The sequence below is a fragment of the Numida meleagris genome, chromosome 2 (assembly GCF_002078875.1).
Source record: "Numida meleagris isolate 19003 breed g44 Domestic line chromosome 2, NumMel1.0, whole genome shotgun sequence".
Lineage (NCBI taxonomy): Eukaryota > Metazoa > Chordata > Aves > Galliformes > Numididae > Numida > Numida meleagris.
Window position 1 is genome coordinate 65,497,341 of NC_034410.1, and position 15,128 is coordinate 65,512,468.

Consider the following 15,128-nt stretch of genomic DNA (forward strand, 5'->3'; position numbering starts at 1 on the left):
TCTTTCTTTCTTTCTTTCTTTCTTTCTTTCTTTCTTTCTTTCTTTCTTTCTTTCTTTCTTTCTTTCTTTCTTTCTTTCTTTCTTTGCATTGTGACCTTTTTTTTTTTTGGTTATTTAGAACTGGTTGTTTGCTGTGGCCTTTCCCTCCACTTTCCTTTTGCAAAAGGTAGTGCCTCTCTTTACCTACTGATGGCTGCATCTTCAACTTCTTATTTGTTAGGGGAGCTTTTCATTTCATGGTTTGACAGCTGAATGTGGCCATCCCTAATGTGGCTTGTCTCTCGCGGTACTGTTGCCACTGCTGAAACACACCACCCGCTGCCTCACTGTGCTCACATGCGCTCTTTAATCTCCATAAACATTCTTTAAGCGTCGATGAGTGTGAATGGGTGCCATTTTTTCCTGCGTGAAGGAATTCAGTGTCATACTTCTGCTTCATACTCTTCCAAGTCAGATGCCATTTGGTCAGACTGCCCCTCTGATGCCAACTGTCCCACAGCAACAAAATGTAATGGAATATTGGTGGGAAGGTTCAACCTCTACTGCCATACCACCAACATCCACCTCTGACTTCCTGGGCCAACATAGTCAAATGGGAGACGTTACTTATGGAGCAGCCCTTGTACTTCATTTTGGATGAACGATTATGTTTGCCTGTAAAATTGTTGCTCTCTGTTCTAGAGTGAGTGTAGTGAAAATAATTGCCCTGTGAGTTCAGGCCAGTAGATTTATATGTGGAAGAAGCAGTGAGTACTTCATCTTATATTCTGCTCAGTTATTTTTAAGTCTTTCCTTATACAGGCTCTTGCTTGGACTTCCTTGTATCTACCCTGTGATTCTGCTTATACCCTCTTGTCATTGGAACAACCACTCTGCCGATGGACAGACTGGGGTAGTTCATGCTACGTTTTGCAGTGGTTCTTGGCACAAACCTTGAAGATACGGAGTTAAGGAGGAGTCGGAAGGATGGTTGATTATCCCATAGCTGTAATTTTCCATTACTTGAGCTAGTGTATCACCTTCAGCTCAGTGAGTGATGGATCCTGGGGTGCCCCTGTTGGCTTGTTTAAATTTTTGTCTCTAAGTATCATCAGTTACAGGACACTAACATTGCCCAATGGCATCCAATGGGCGCTCTCTATTAATTTTGGAGACTGGTAAAAAAAAAAAAAACACAAGTCTGCTGACCTGCGAGATGATCAGGAGCTTGTGAAGAGCTCAGAATGTACGTGAGTTGTTCTGCCTCCCTGTTCTAAGGTGTGGGGATGTCAAGGTAAACTGAACGGGAGTAGGGCACCTGAGCTTCTGAGCTTCTGATGAGCTTGAAAACATAGAAGTCAGGGACTGTTAAAATTTGAGGTCTTCATTCCTCAGTAAAAGTGACTGTGATTCAGTTACTCTGAGTAGAAAATGTTGTTTTTCTTAACTTATAAGTGTGATGGGGGCAGAGATTGTGGAATAGGGAAGCATTACATTATTTCAAATCACTTACTCATCAGTGCACTGTGAAGAGCTTGCTCGTATGTGTTCCTTGATTTCCAAGTAATTTGATGTATGCGATACTTGACAGTCTTGCACCATTAGGCTGTTTCCTCATTCAGACACCAAGAGGGTGTTTAAAACACCATGAGATCTTCTTGTTGCAGATTACCTGTGTACGTAGAGGAGAAAGCTCTAAGTACTCTCGCCTACCTTTGTGATGGTGATGCGAGGACTGGATTGAATGGACTTCAGTTAGCAGTTCAGGCCAGACTGGCAGCAGGGAAGACCACTCTGCTGAGCTTTACCAAAGGTTGTTCTGCCAGTGGAGTTCTGATAACGGAAGAACATGTGAAGGAAGGTCTACAGCGATCGCACATCCTCTATGACCGAGCAGGTGAGTACCTGACACAGTTTCTGCAATGCAGTGTTTGGAAGAGCCTCTATAATTCCCACTACTTCTCCCCTTTTTGTAGCCGTTGGTGAAACGGTATGGTGAAATCTGCCCTAAAAACTGCTTTTTCTTCACACTATAGCAGGCTTAGTCAGAAGTTCCTTCTTGTTTGTTCTATCTCTTTCAGAAGGTAGGTGACTTAGTTGCAGCCCTGCCAACAGTTATGTGGTACAACTTTGGTTTCTCAAGGTTATTGGGATATTGAGGTCGAAGAGGATTGCAAGACCAAGAAGTATTTTGATGAGGAGACTTGTTCTTGGGGCGGTTGGCAAACTTCCATTGCATTTTATTCCATTGAAAGTCTTGGTAGTGGTCATGTTCACAACCATGTTATTCAAAAGCCTGAGTGGCTTGCTTTGTTTTGAGACTAGCTTTTTCAGGTAATGAATCTTGGAGCTTGCTTAGGGCAGCTCACTTAAATTTAACATATTAAGGCTGATATGGTAACCACTCTTGCTAATCTTGTAAGTTGGTATTGCAATCGTTGGCCACGAAAACTTATTACGTGAGAGAGTTGAGACCGAGTATTAGAAATCACACTAATCCCCTTTGAATGCACGTGCGAGTTCTTCAGCAGAACTTAAATCACTGTGCTGTAGTATCATACAGTCATGCCAAGTAGCATTTTTATACTGTATCTGATACTGCTCGATTAACTGTTCCTATTGAAAAGCTGTGATAAGATTTCTAAAGGTTGTTGTAATGTATGTGCCTGCTCTCAGCCTTGTTACAAAGAGGAAATGATGGCTCATTGTCAGGAAATGCCAGTTGTGTAGATATTAATATGTTGGCTGCTGAGAAGTGGCAGATAGGCAGCGAGGAGGGAGAAGAAAATTGTTCTGGAGTATGTGTGGGAAAGAAGTCATGATAAGGAAGGAGGAGGAGGAAGAGGAAAATCTGACCAGTTTACCGGTACAATTCTCTTCTACAGTGTAGGACCTCTGTGTGTTTGCTGTTGCCTTGTGGCTGCTGTCACGTAGAACCTGTTTGTGCCCGTTGCTCCCAGGCATCCTCTGCCTGCTTGCTTGCTTAGAGGTGGCTCAGAGTGTCTCTGCCTAAGGCTCGCATGGTCTAGGTATCATGTGTCAGTAATCCTTTGAGCTTTGTGTAGGCTTTGTCAGAGGTTTTTCAGAGATGGGTGACAGCAGCGAAAACTCTTCTTGGTGGTACTTTTTGAATCTTGGTTCTTGTAGTGGAGCCTGCTGTGCTCTAATAAAAGAGTTTCAGCCTTACAAGTTGAAGGGATATGATGCTGTGTAACCATGGTAGCAGCAGCATGCACTTGAATATGCTGTGTTTACATAGCACGCACCAGATAATTGTAGTGTTTGGCCAGAATTGTGTAAATATGAATTGAGTTCTTACACGGTTATGTAGGTTTGCTTGCCTTAAGCAATACTTGTCAGATATGCACAGTCATGCGTTCCTTCATGGATTCTCACTGTGTAGTCCAGGAAGGAAATCAAACTACTGCTCTGATTTGTGTGCAGATGTGTAAAGCCATGATCCCTTGGTAGATAATCTCTGTATTTTAGCTGGTGGGACAAAGGATCCACTCTAGTCTGTGGGGTATGGTCAACACCAGAGGGAGGGGATGTCATCCAGAGGGACCTAGCCAGGCTTTGCAAGTGGGCGCAGGTGAATTTTGTGAGGTTCAACAAACACAAGTGCAAGGTCTTGCATCTGGGTCGAGGCAACCCCCATTACCAATACAAGCTGGGGGATGAAACATCTAAGCGCAGCCCTACCAAAAGAGACCTGGGGGTGCTGGTGGATGGCAAGCTGGACATGAGCCAGTCATGTGTCCTCGTGGCCCAGAAAGCCAACCGTATCCTGGGCTGCGTCAGTAGATGTATGTCCAACAGGTCGAGGGAGGTGCTCCTGGCCCTCTGCTCTGTGCTGGTGAGGCCTCACCTGGAGTACTGTGTGCAGATGTGGAGTCTTCAGTACACAGGGGAGACGTAGACCTCTTGGAGTACATCCAAAGAAGGGCCACAAAAATGATCCATGGAACAAAACAACTCTCCTATGAGGACAGGTTGAGAGAGCTGAGGCTCTTTCAGCCTGAAGAAGAGAAGGCTGCAGGGTGACCTGATAGCTGCCTTTCAGTATCTAAAGGGGAGCTCCAGGAAAGAAGATGACAGACTATTTAGCTGAGTCTGTGGTGACAGGAGAAGGGAAAATGGCTTCAAGCTCCTAGAGGGTAGATTTAGGTTAGATATAAGGAAAATATATTTTACAGTGAGGGTGGTGAGGCACTGGAACAGGTTGCCCAGTGATGTGCTTGATGTCCCATCCCTAGAGGCTTCCAAGGCGAGGCTGGATCAGGCCCTAAGCAACCTGATGTAGCTGTGGTGTCCCTGTGCATTGCAGGGGAGTTGGACCAGATGGCCATCAGAGGTCCCTTCCAACTCTAAGGATTCTGTGATTCTAGTCGAAAGATACTGCCAGGAGCAGTCAGCAGTCCTTGCAGTGCAAGAGAGAAGCTATTTAGTCATGTTTTAGCTTTTCATTATAGTTCACTTTGATTTTCATTTTTGGTGGAATTGATGCAGCAACTAAACTTATGTTAACAACAGATGGACAAAAACTTGATTTAATTTTAAGACGGAATTGTATTGTCTCCTCTTCCTTGTATGTGTTGTTGCTCACTGCTTATGCTGATTTAATAGCAAGTACCAATAATAAATACCAGAATAATTGTAGGGTTTGGCTCTTACCTGTGTCATCAGTGTCAGTGATGATGAAGAATGGGAATGTGTTATTACAGAATAAGGTAACTGAAGTTGAAAGAAACATAGAACCTCTTTACCCCATGCTTATAACTGTGTAATTTCCTTTCAATTGAAATGGCGTTCAAGTACAATTGCACCGTTTCCTGAAGAAATCTATGTCTTGTGTGCAGGTTTTGTCCTTGTGTTGATGACTCGGTCACACAATTAACTTTATGAGCAAAGAAATGGAGGGGGAAAGCTGTCCCTTTTCTCAGCCACATATTCTGGAGAACCTTGCAGGTTGGTTCCTCTGGTGCTAACATTTCAGCTGGATTCCTTCTGCCTCTCAGGCTGATCACCTCAGCTGTGTGTGATGCATTCTTGTAGCCTGAACAGTGCATGAAAGCTCTTCAACAAAGATATCAGGGCAAGTGCAGCCTTTCAAGATCTCTGAGGGCTGAGGATGATGCAAGTCCAGCTGCTTGGCTGTAATGCCACTAACTCCAGTGTTACGATGGACCCCAAAGGCGTGGTTTGCATTGGCATGAGCAATGACTACATAGTGTGGGGCTCTTGGTGTGCAGTCCTATCAAACAGCTGCCTGTGGGCCTGAGTATGCCAGGAGCGCACGCTTTGAGTTCCCACAGAACGGCGCTGCAGTGTAAGCAGCAGTGCTGGAAGATGGGCCCAGTTGCTGAGCTGGAAGGGGGGGAGGAAGTTTTGCTGCCTTTGAAGGGTGCAGTTGCAGTGGTATGGGGACTTTGGTCTTCCTAATCACGTGTGCGACCTTTCATTTCAGAGGGCCAGCAAAGGACAGTGACGTTGTTCAGATACCACCCTGGGGCTGTAAATCCTTTTAGCCGTAGGAAGGAGAGAAATGTCAGCGTATGTCTGTGCACGCAGCCGGTTGCCTCTGTAATTTGGTTACCTGTGATCCAAGGAATGCCAGGCATTTTAAGAAGGGAAAAATCACATTGTGTAGAAAGTTTAACAAGTATGTCACTGCAAAATAGGGTCATAAACTTGATTAAAAAACATGCATAAGAATACAAACCAGCTGCATGGTCAGACATTGCAGAGAGGAAGGGTGTTGGTGCTTCTAATGCTGTCCCTCTTTTTTTTTTTTTAACTGTAGCCATAAAAGATCTGTGAAATGGCCTTATTTCTCCTTAAAATCCGTGCTTAATGTTGCACTGAAGTTTAATCTTTAAAAAAAGACTCCCTTGTAAAGAACTCAACGCAGTCTGGCATTTCAGATGGTCAGTTCTCTTTATTTCATTTTGTGTGTTTTTGGTTTGAGGTGCTCACTGTTTTCAGGGCCCTTCGTAAAAGGATGAACCTGACATCTCATAGGGGACTGGTCAGGGCTGTGTGCTGTGACCTCATTGCCTCCAAATTTTGTGGTGTTCCATCATAATGTACCTACATGCGAATGGCCAGTTTGACCCAGTTCCATGACTAATTGTGGCGGAGGGACCCATGGGCTCATGCCCTAGGGGAGGGGGGAGATGGGCCTAAAAACAAAACAGCGGCAACAAGCTAAGGGCGATAACTAATTTACTAAATATGATAGCAGAATGCAAGGTAACGCAATATAATATAATATAATTGGAATTGAAGCTAATAAATAAAATGAGTGTCCAAAACCGAAGGCCTTACTCTAATGCTGAAGGTGAGACAGCTAGGGAGCACACACCAAAGCGACGAGCAGTAAGAGAAGGGGTCTGTTTTGTGACTCATGAGCAGTTTTATCTTCTCCTCTAAACGGAAACAGAACAGTCAGGTATCCTGGGAGATGCAGTTCTTCTCTTCTGAGAACCAGGTACCTGGAACTATCGACAATCCATGGAACTGGAGCATTAACTCTTTAACTCCCAGTGCACTACATGATGTTATGATGTGGAATTCCGATAACAACAAATCATAAAACCATGACATTACAGCAGTGTTGTCTTTTTTCTGTGTACGGTAGAGAAAACTCCCGTCTGATTTTTACCTCACTCTTCATTTTTAAGTTTTATTTGATGTGAAATTTCTTCTTCTAAAATATCTCCTGTGTATATAATTGCTTTTCTTTTATTCTTCTGCTGCTTTCTCAGTGCTCTGTGTATAGATCCCAGAGCAGTGTTTCATGGCATGTATGTTCTCATACCTTACCTTGTGTGAATTGGGAGATACAGATATAAGGTCATCTTCCCAACTTCTTTTCCTTCTTCTGAAGGAAAAATCATAGGGTATCAAAAGCAAATTGTTTGCCCTGTAATGTTTAAGCAACAAAACAAACTTCTCTTTATCTGCTGTTGCGGTGTTGGTGTGGTGATCCACGTGTCAGAGAGTGAAGGTGCTGAAAACATTGATGAACAATGTGATCCATGTTTAAAGAGAACTTGGAGAGGCAGGTTATGTTTGCCTACTGTGATCTAAGAAAATATATTCTGTTCTCTTAAATGTGTTTTGCTCATTTTCCTCTAAACAGCTCTCTGTATCTCTGCTCCCCCATTCTAAATAGGAGAAGAGCATTACAATTGCATCTCTGCCCTGCATAAGTCTATGAGAGGCTCAGATGAAAACGCATCCCTCTACTGGCTTGCTCGAATGCTTGAAGGTGGTGAAGATCCGCTCTACGTGGCAAGGAGGCTGGTGAGGTTTGCAAGCGAAGATATAGGTATGTATTTTCAGTATTTCTTGATAGGGATATTATGTTGAACTAAGATCTGCCAGTCTTCTGATTTCCAAAGGTTAGAACTCGGGAAAAAAAAAAATAAATAAATATCAAAACAAATACTACATGCGCAGCAGGAGTGGTGTGCTGAAATGGATCCTGTCCAATAAAAACTAAGAATATGCAGACAGAAGCCTACATTTGATGTCATTTTGGTGACTGCTGCAGGAAGAACAAAGATTTTTGAGGTTAGGTTTTGACCGTGTGTAGGTATCTATTCTTTCAATTCTAGTCATGATTATAGGTCGCCTTGTGTTACAGAGAATGTGTGTGGCAGGGATGCCTGTTTTTTTTCTTAGTTCTGCTGTTTTAATGACCGTGGAAGCCAAAAGCCTACCTTGACATGCAAACCTCATGATAGGTGGGTCAGTAGTTGTAAGGCATTTTATTTATCCTAAGTAACAGGAACAGCAAGATTTTTAGTACGTAAGTGATGAGTGAAGACTTAGTAGATCTGGGGAAGCTATGTCTGTACAGCAGTAGCTCCCCATTTCTTTTTCACAAAAAGCAAGTGAATCCTATGCTACCTGCTACTGCTCAGGCCACCACCATGTGGCAACAGATTCAGCCTTTCAAAAGAGAGAAGGTTATGGATGAAAACGTCTGTCTCATGTGCTGCCAAGTATTGTATGTACCAAGTGTTCCACCACCTGAGACAGCAACTCAAAAAATGTGCATGGACAGCCTTCCATGGCAGAGGAGAAGAAACATTGTGACTATAGTAAACTGACTTTAACCTGCTTTCATGTAATCCGTTCTTATAGGGCTGGCCGATCCTTTGGCTTTAACGCAAGCAGTTGCTGCTTATCAAGGTTGTCACTTCATTGGCATGCCAGAATGTGAGGTAAAGACTTCATTAGTTCACTGATGTGAGAGTAACGTAAATTGTAAGACCTAGTTGTAATTATCAAAAAGAAACAGAGATTGCAAGGACAAGACAAATTTATTGGTTCATTCTAGGCAGGGCTTTGAGTAAGAAAACATTGTTGCTCTGGAAATATAACCTGTCCTTGAAATCTCACTGCACAGGTATTGTTGAAGTGATATTTCAAGTAAATTTGTTTTGCTCTGACTTGTTTGTTTTCTTTCCATTATAAATAGCCATGTATCCTGTTGTTGTAAATAGCTATTCTTTCCTAGTAGCCAAAGTCACGAAGAACCGTATTGTTGTGAAATAATATTCATATTGTAGTAGCAGAAGAAGGTCAGTATACAAGCAAAGGCCTTGCCATGTTTCACAAAACATCTGGATAACAGACATTAGGGCTTAAAAGAAATCATTTAACGTTTTCCCCTTTCTTGTTTCCAGGTCATTCTAGCACAGTGTGTAGTGTATTTTGCAAGAGCACCAAAGTCTATAGAGGTGTACAGGGCATACAGCAATGTCAAAGAATGTCTGAGAATGCACACAGGACCGCTGCCACCTGTTCCATTGCACCTGAGAAATGCCCCGACGAGGCTTATGAAGAACTTGGGCTATGGTAAAGGCTATAAGTATAACCCCATGTACAAGGAACCTGTGGAGCAGGACTATCTGCCGGAAGAGCTGAAAGGAACAGACTTCTTTAAGGAACAAAGAACATGACAGCCCTGCTCTGAATACTTCTTGTTTTCATGATGCATACACTTGTACTGGGGTGAAGATTTCCCTGCTAATTTCAGTCCAGTATTTCTGGAGCAGAAAGTACGAAATCACTCAGCCCTTGAGATATTTTTGGTTTTCTGCTGTCATTCCAAAGGAGTTAGGCAATATGGAAATACAAAGGTAAGCTTTGCAATATAGTTCTGTAACCCTCTGGTTCAGGAGAGGTGGAGAAAGAAGTGTCTTCCACTTCTGGCTCTTGTAGTGAGATAAGGAAAACGATCATGCTGCTTTTTGAAATCTGTATCCATTTCAAACTCCTAGAATGTTTTTTTTCTAGAAAAATAAGAGACTGTTCTCCTCTGCCCCACTAAAATATAGTAAACAAAATATAATCACAATTTAATTCTTCCTTTTATGTTTCAGAGAAATATTCTCCAACAACATTTATTCAACTAATAAACTTGTTGAAAACAATGTCTTTGCATTTGTTTGAATACTCTCATGACAGCAGTGTGGTTTGCAGTGCAGTCTGAAGATCCTTTGACTTTGTCATGTCTACTTTATACGGCAAATGTAAACTATTTTTGGAAGTATAGTAGTCAAGAAAATTGCTGAATTGCTTGTTTTTGAAGTTATATCACTTCAAATGGTTAGTGTAACATTTTGGTAAATGCATTTGGAAAGGGGATTCCTGGTAGCAAAGTACCTTCATGAATTTTGAGTTGTATTTTAGCATGAACTTCGAATTGAAAAGCTGAGACACACAAATTGAATGCCTGCTCTTGTAATAGAGAATTTGTCTTTGTCCTCCTACTGAAAACATTAGAGAGCGTGTCACAGCTGGGTGGTGGGCTGGCTCCACTCTGAGGCTGGGGACAAGCCCTGCTCCTCAGACCAAGCCCCACACTAATCCAAAATCAGCACTAAGCTGAGCAACTGCTGAGCAGTTGGTACAGGGACAGTTAGCACGTCCCAGGGCTGTGGGCATGCAAGGTGATCAAGGCCAGGTCTCCCTTGCACTGGGGAGCCTGTTGCTGGGCCCAGCGCTTTAGCTGCAGCCTCCCCAGAGCTGAGCAGAGGGGTGGAATCACTGCCCTTGGCAGCACTTTCTCTCAGAGCAGCAGGCCAAGAGGTAGATGTTGACCTCCCAGCCCACCGGAGCCATGCTCTGATGGCAGTGGGGTGTCAGCCTAGCGCCGCCGCCGGGGCCGCCTCTTGCGAGGCGGGGACGAGTCCTGGGGGCTGCTTTGGGCCTTCCTCTTCAGGGGGCGCTGGTGTCCCCCACGCGAATGATCCCTGCCCTGGGTGGAGGGGCCCGCTGCCAGCGCCTGCCCTGGCTCCTCCTGCAGCTCCTCCACTGAGGACGCGGTGGCGGTGCTGGGGTGCCCCGGTCCCCCAGTAGAGCTGCCTGGCAGCTCCTCGGTGCTGGGCCCTGCAGGGCTGGTGGAGCGACCTGGGCCCGAGGCAGGAGGCTCCTGATGGGAGGCGCTGGGGCTGGGGCTGGCTGCAGGGCTGTCCTCCCGCCCTCCTGCAACACGGCCGTCCCGGAGGTCCAGCTGGCGGCGGATCTCAGGGCCGTACAGGGCTGCGGCGGTGCTGATGAGCCTCCTCACAAAGGGCACCACGTCGCCGTTGGTGACTGGCTGCAGCTCCCGCACCAAGGCCGCCTGGTCGAGCCCATGCTCGCAGAGGAAGTTGACAGTGGTGCACTGTCCCACGTACACTTCCCACCAGTCACTGCTGGACAGCTCCTGGATCTCTTCCTGCAGCCACTGGAGCAGGGGTGCGAGGTCTTCTGGATGTTCTCTGAAGAAGGCAGCCCAGACCTCAGGTGGGAAGTTGTGCTCAGGAGGGATGAGCACCGGCTCTGCAGGCCCCTGCTCGTCCTGCAGGCCATGATGTGAGTGTTCTGTGGGCTGCGGGACAGAGCACTCGAGATAATCGTCATCCGACCTCACCGAGTATCGGATCGTGATAATTTTGTGCCCGCATATGGCACAGCTCGGCTTCTTTTGTGCCCACCAGATGGCACAGCCGTAGCAAAGCTGGTGCTTGCAGGGGGTGACACAGGCGACATCCTGCCGGCCTTGCCCACAGACGGGGCAGGTCCAGTTGGATGGCACGTCCATGGCCCCGGGCTGTGCGGTGGGCTGGGGAGAGCTGAGGTCGGGAAGCTGCTCCCCTCAGTGATGCTGCAGCAGGCAGAGGTTGTTATGAACTGCAAAAGAGAGAAAGAGAGGCCACGGTCACTCGGTGCCCCAGGGGCAGGCAGCAGTGATGCCCTGGTTCCTCCACAGGAAACCCTTCCCTTTTCTGTTCCCCACCAGCCACCACAGGGGCCGTGTCCTGCACCGCTCACCTCTGCTGCTGCAAGTGCACCCTGTGCGGCCCCAGCTGCCTGAGCCAGGCAGGGCTGGGGGAAACGCTGGTGATACTGTGGGATGGGCAGCAAGAACTGCTGCCAGCAGCCCCACAGCACAACCCAACCAACTCGTTGCGTGCTCCAAGTCTCGCAGCTATGCTCAACTGGAGTCCAGGCACAAGTACACGCTGGCCTCTGCCGGCGCCCAAATCTGTACAGCTAGGGCGAGGGAGGTCACATTCATCACCATGACTGACATCACAACCTGTTGGACAGTGACCTCACGGTCCATGGCTGCATGTATGGGGGCACCAGCCTGGGCCTCCATTGCCCTCCATCATTCCGTGATTTTCCTTTGTAATGGTGATATACTTGGGGAAATAAAAATTGCACGTTTCTACTGCACGTGTGACTTGTAACCAGCTTGTCATTATTTGGTGCCAAAGATGACCTGACAAAGCTAGACAGGTTCAAGATGTGGCAACGAATGCCATTGCGGCTGGCCTGAGGAGCAGCTCCTCAAAGTCACTGTTTGCCCGCGCAGGGTGGTTATTGGACTGCACGCCCTGTTTGCAAAGCACACACTGTGGCCTGCTGCTTGTCCACCACTGGATGCAGTGGAAACAAAACTGGTGGCAGCATGGCATGGTGGTGTATGCCACGCTGTCCTGGTTCTCCAGGCATATGGGGCAGCGGGTGTCTAATGCTGCCTCCATGCTTCCACCAGTGGCATTGGGCTTGGGGGAGCGGGAGATGGCAATGTGCTCCCCAGCGGAGATGCTGTGGCAGCAGGTGTCACGCTGGAAGAGGACAAGAGAACCCCACGGGCATGGTCCGGCCTGGGGACGGTCCCTCAAGAAGCTCCCCCCCAGCTGCCGGCATGAGGCATTGCCATGCTGCCTACCTGCGCTGCTGCACGCGCCTCTCCACAATGTCCCGGCTGCCTGCTCCCAGCAGGGTCGGGGTAAAGCACGAGTGGCTCTGAGACGGCCGCTGAGCGCTGCGCTAGCAGCACCCAGAGCACGTTCCAGCTCCAAAGCTCGCCCTGTCCACACTCCAGTCCTCGCACACACGCTCGGTTGGAGGCCAGGCACGAACTGCTGGGCTGGGCAGCCGCGCCTGTGTTAAAGCAGCACAGGCTGAGCAGTCACAATCCATCTCACGGAGATGTCACAAACCATCACTTGGCCGTGTTGCTGGCCCTCACCTTCACTTGGGTACATCACCACCCGTCCCACAGTGATGCCGCCCTCCATTGCTTGGTCATCACTGTGAGCCAGCCTCACCTGCTGCACGTGCGCCAGCAGCGCTCCAGCCCCAGCCCACATTTCTGGGCTTTCCCCTTCACTGCTGCCCGCTCCATTCCCCCCCACATCTTGTGTGCTTGGCATCCGTGTTTCACACCAACCACTGGTGCATGGGCCGTGTCTTCCCACAGGACCCATCGGGTTGCTCTGGCGGTGGCATGCAGCCCCCAGCATGTACAGCAAGAAGGTTTGTTCAACAAAACTTCACGCATCCCTCTGTCTCTCGGACTAGATAATCTTCGAGGTCTTTTACAGCCTTATTGATTCTCTGATTCTATGCCACCCACATCCAAGATCGCTGTTGAGTGAACGTTTCACTTCAGTGGAACATAAGGTCATGCCGGTGTCCCCAGCACTGACAGCATTCCTTCGCTGCAGCGTTTATTGTTCTCTTTTTGATCTTAGGTGTGCAGTGGTCTGGTCTGCTGAAAAGTCAGCCACTGCAGAAACAGCGTATGGCTGCTAGTTAGCTTGAGCAGGGTAGCAAAAGAGGACCACGTTTGACTAGAATAGAGAACTAGAATTACCAGTAGGTTTTTGTTGCTGTGATGCTGAGTAGCCACCGGGGCAGCTGTCTGCGGTTGTCAGAGCGCTGTGGAATTGACTGGCCACCAGTGAATAGGATGTGTGTGCACCTTGGCTGAAAATTGCCACCATCGCAGGAACACAGGGCAGTCACAGCTGGTTTTGTTCGGTAACTGCACGGGGTTTGCTTGCTTTGTACTCTGTGCACTTTCATTACCAGGCGTACAGCGGTTACCTGAGGCATGTCAGGGATTGCTGTCCTGATCCTGCTTAGTTTGTGAAATGTGATGAAATAAAAGCCTAACATGCTTCACGTGTCACTTGTGATCTTTTGCTGTTCAGCTGATATTGCCACGTCCCCACTAAGTGGATGAGGAGGCTCTGCTGACTTCCCACACTGAGGTGCTGGAAGGTTTATTAAAGGTGCACTTGCTACAGCTTTTCATTGCTTTGAATAATATGGGATTGTTTCTCACTTTTTCTGTGTCTGCTGAATGGTACCTGGTGCCTCATGTTATTTGGATTGTTTTCTTTGGACAGATCCTAAAAACTGAAATTCACATACCTCATTCGATGTGTAAATGATGATTCTTTCAGAAGTACTGTAAATCTACCCTCCTGCTGAAATCTGGTGCATTACATATAATTGCAATGTAATTCTTGCTCTTACGGTGTTCCAGAGAAGTTTTGTACAATAACACTTACTAAAACAAGAAAGTTGTGGAAGACAACTTGGCAAAGGATGAATACTGCTTTGCTGTGAAGCCGCACTGAGCTCTTGGCATCAGTCTTGTGCTGGATGTGGAATCCAAGGCAGCCAGGTAATAGCAGCCCCTGTAGTTCTTGATACTTGAGCTATCTGGTGCTGTATGGAGCTTAGATCAAGTGGAATGCCACGGCTGTGCACATGGAGTTTGTTCAGAGCGGTTTTTGTTGACCAGGAGATCTGTGCTCTGACACTGTGGTTCCAAGTCAGGAAGCTAACTTTGCCTTTCCTCGAGGAGGAATCTCAGTCGATGCTCCTACGTTTCGAGATACTTTGCTGGATCTTGGCCTTGAAGAAAGCATTTCAGTACACAACCCAAAACATCTTTGCTAACTGCTCACGAAGAAGTATTTTATTCCTGTCTTTTCTGGACCAAAGGTTACTTCTGTTGGAAATTGTTTTTATTCTGAGGCTCCCGGTGTGATAGTAGTCATATTAAGTTGTTCTCCATTTTAAAAATTCATGGAATTCAAGCCAAAGATCATGATATAACTTAAACATTTCAAAAATGAAGTGGATAGCATGGCTGTGTGCTGTTACTGGGTTTGAGTTTGATTCTTTACACTTCAATGTGTTCCCCTTCCTCAGAGAAGTTCCTGCATTTGTCACAGTGGGATGGTTTGGGACGGGATCTGCTATTGTGAGTTTGTCTCTGCACTTTCTAGACACATAGAAAGATGTGAGCGGAGACAAATACACGGAGGCACCAGCCTGGGCCTCCATCGCCCTCCCTCATTCTGTGATTTTCGTTTGTAATTGTGATATATTTGGGGAAATGAATTTGCACGTTTATACTGCACGTGTTTTCTCTCTTGACAATAATCCATCTTCTGTGAACTGTTTACACTTTCTGAAATGTGGAGAGACATTTTTTTTGCCTGTTCTAGTGTGGATGCAGCACAAAGCGGTAGAAGTCTCTACGCCAGGTTTTGTTTTTGTTCCAAGTGCTCACATGAGGGTGTTTGCTCACCCTTTCCTGTGAAACCTACACTATTAGACCTCCTTCAGCAGAGGGCTGGACTATAGTGAAAAATAGTGTTTTGTAGCTGAGAATTTGCTCTAAGAGTGTCATTGTGCTCTTTGTATCTGTTGCAATCTCCACAGAAATAAATAGGAGCCATTACTTTTGGAGTGCGCTACACATTGTTAAGATGTAAGGACTTGTACAGGCACTTTAATAAATATATATAGGAACTTGTCTTTAGTTGGTGCCA

General features: G+C 46.5%; 1 protein-coding gene across 1 annotated transcript in view; it reads left to right on the forward strand.

Moving 5' to 3' along the window:
* WRNIP1 (Werner helicase interacting protein 1) overlaps window positions 1–9,428 on the forward strand; it is a 29,109-nt gene extending 19,681 nt beyond the window's left edge. Inside the window, exons 4-7 of the mRNA XM_021387200.1 lie at window positions 1,647–1,876; window positions 7,157–7,312; window positions 8,134–8,213; window positions 8,679–9,428. Of these exons, the coding sequence (XP_021242875.1) occupies window positions 1,647–1,876; window positions 7,157–7,312; window positions 8,134–8,213; window positions 8,679–8,954 (742 nt within the window). The 3' untranslated portion in view covers window positions 8,955–9,428. The remainder of the gene's footprint in view (window positions 1–1,646; window positions 1,877–7,156; window positions 7,313–8,133; window positions 8,214–8,678) is intronic.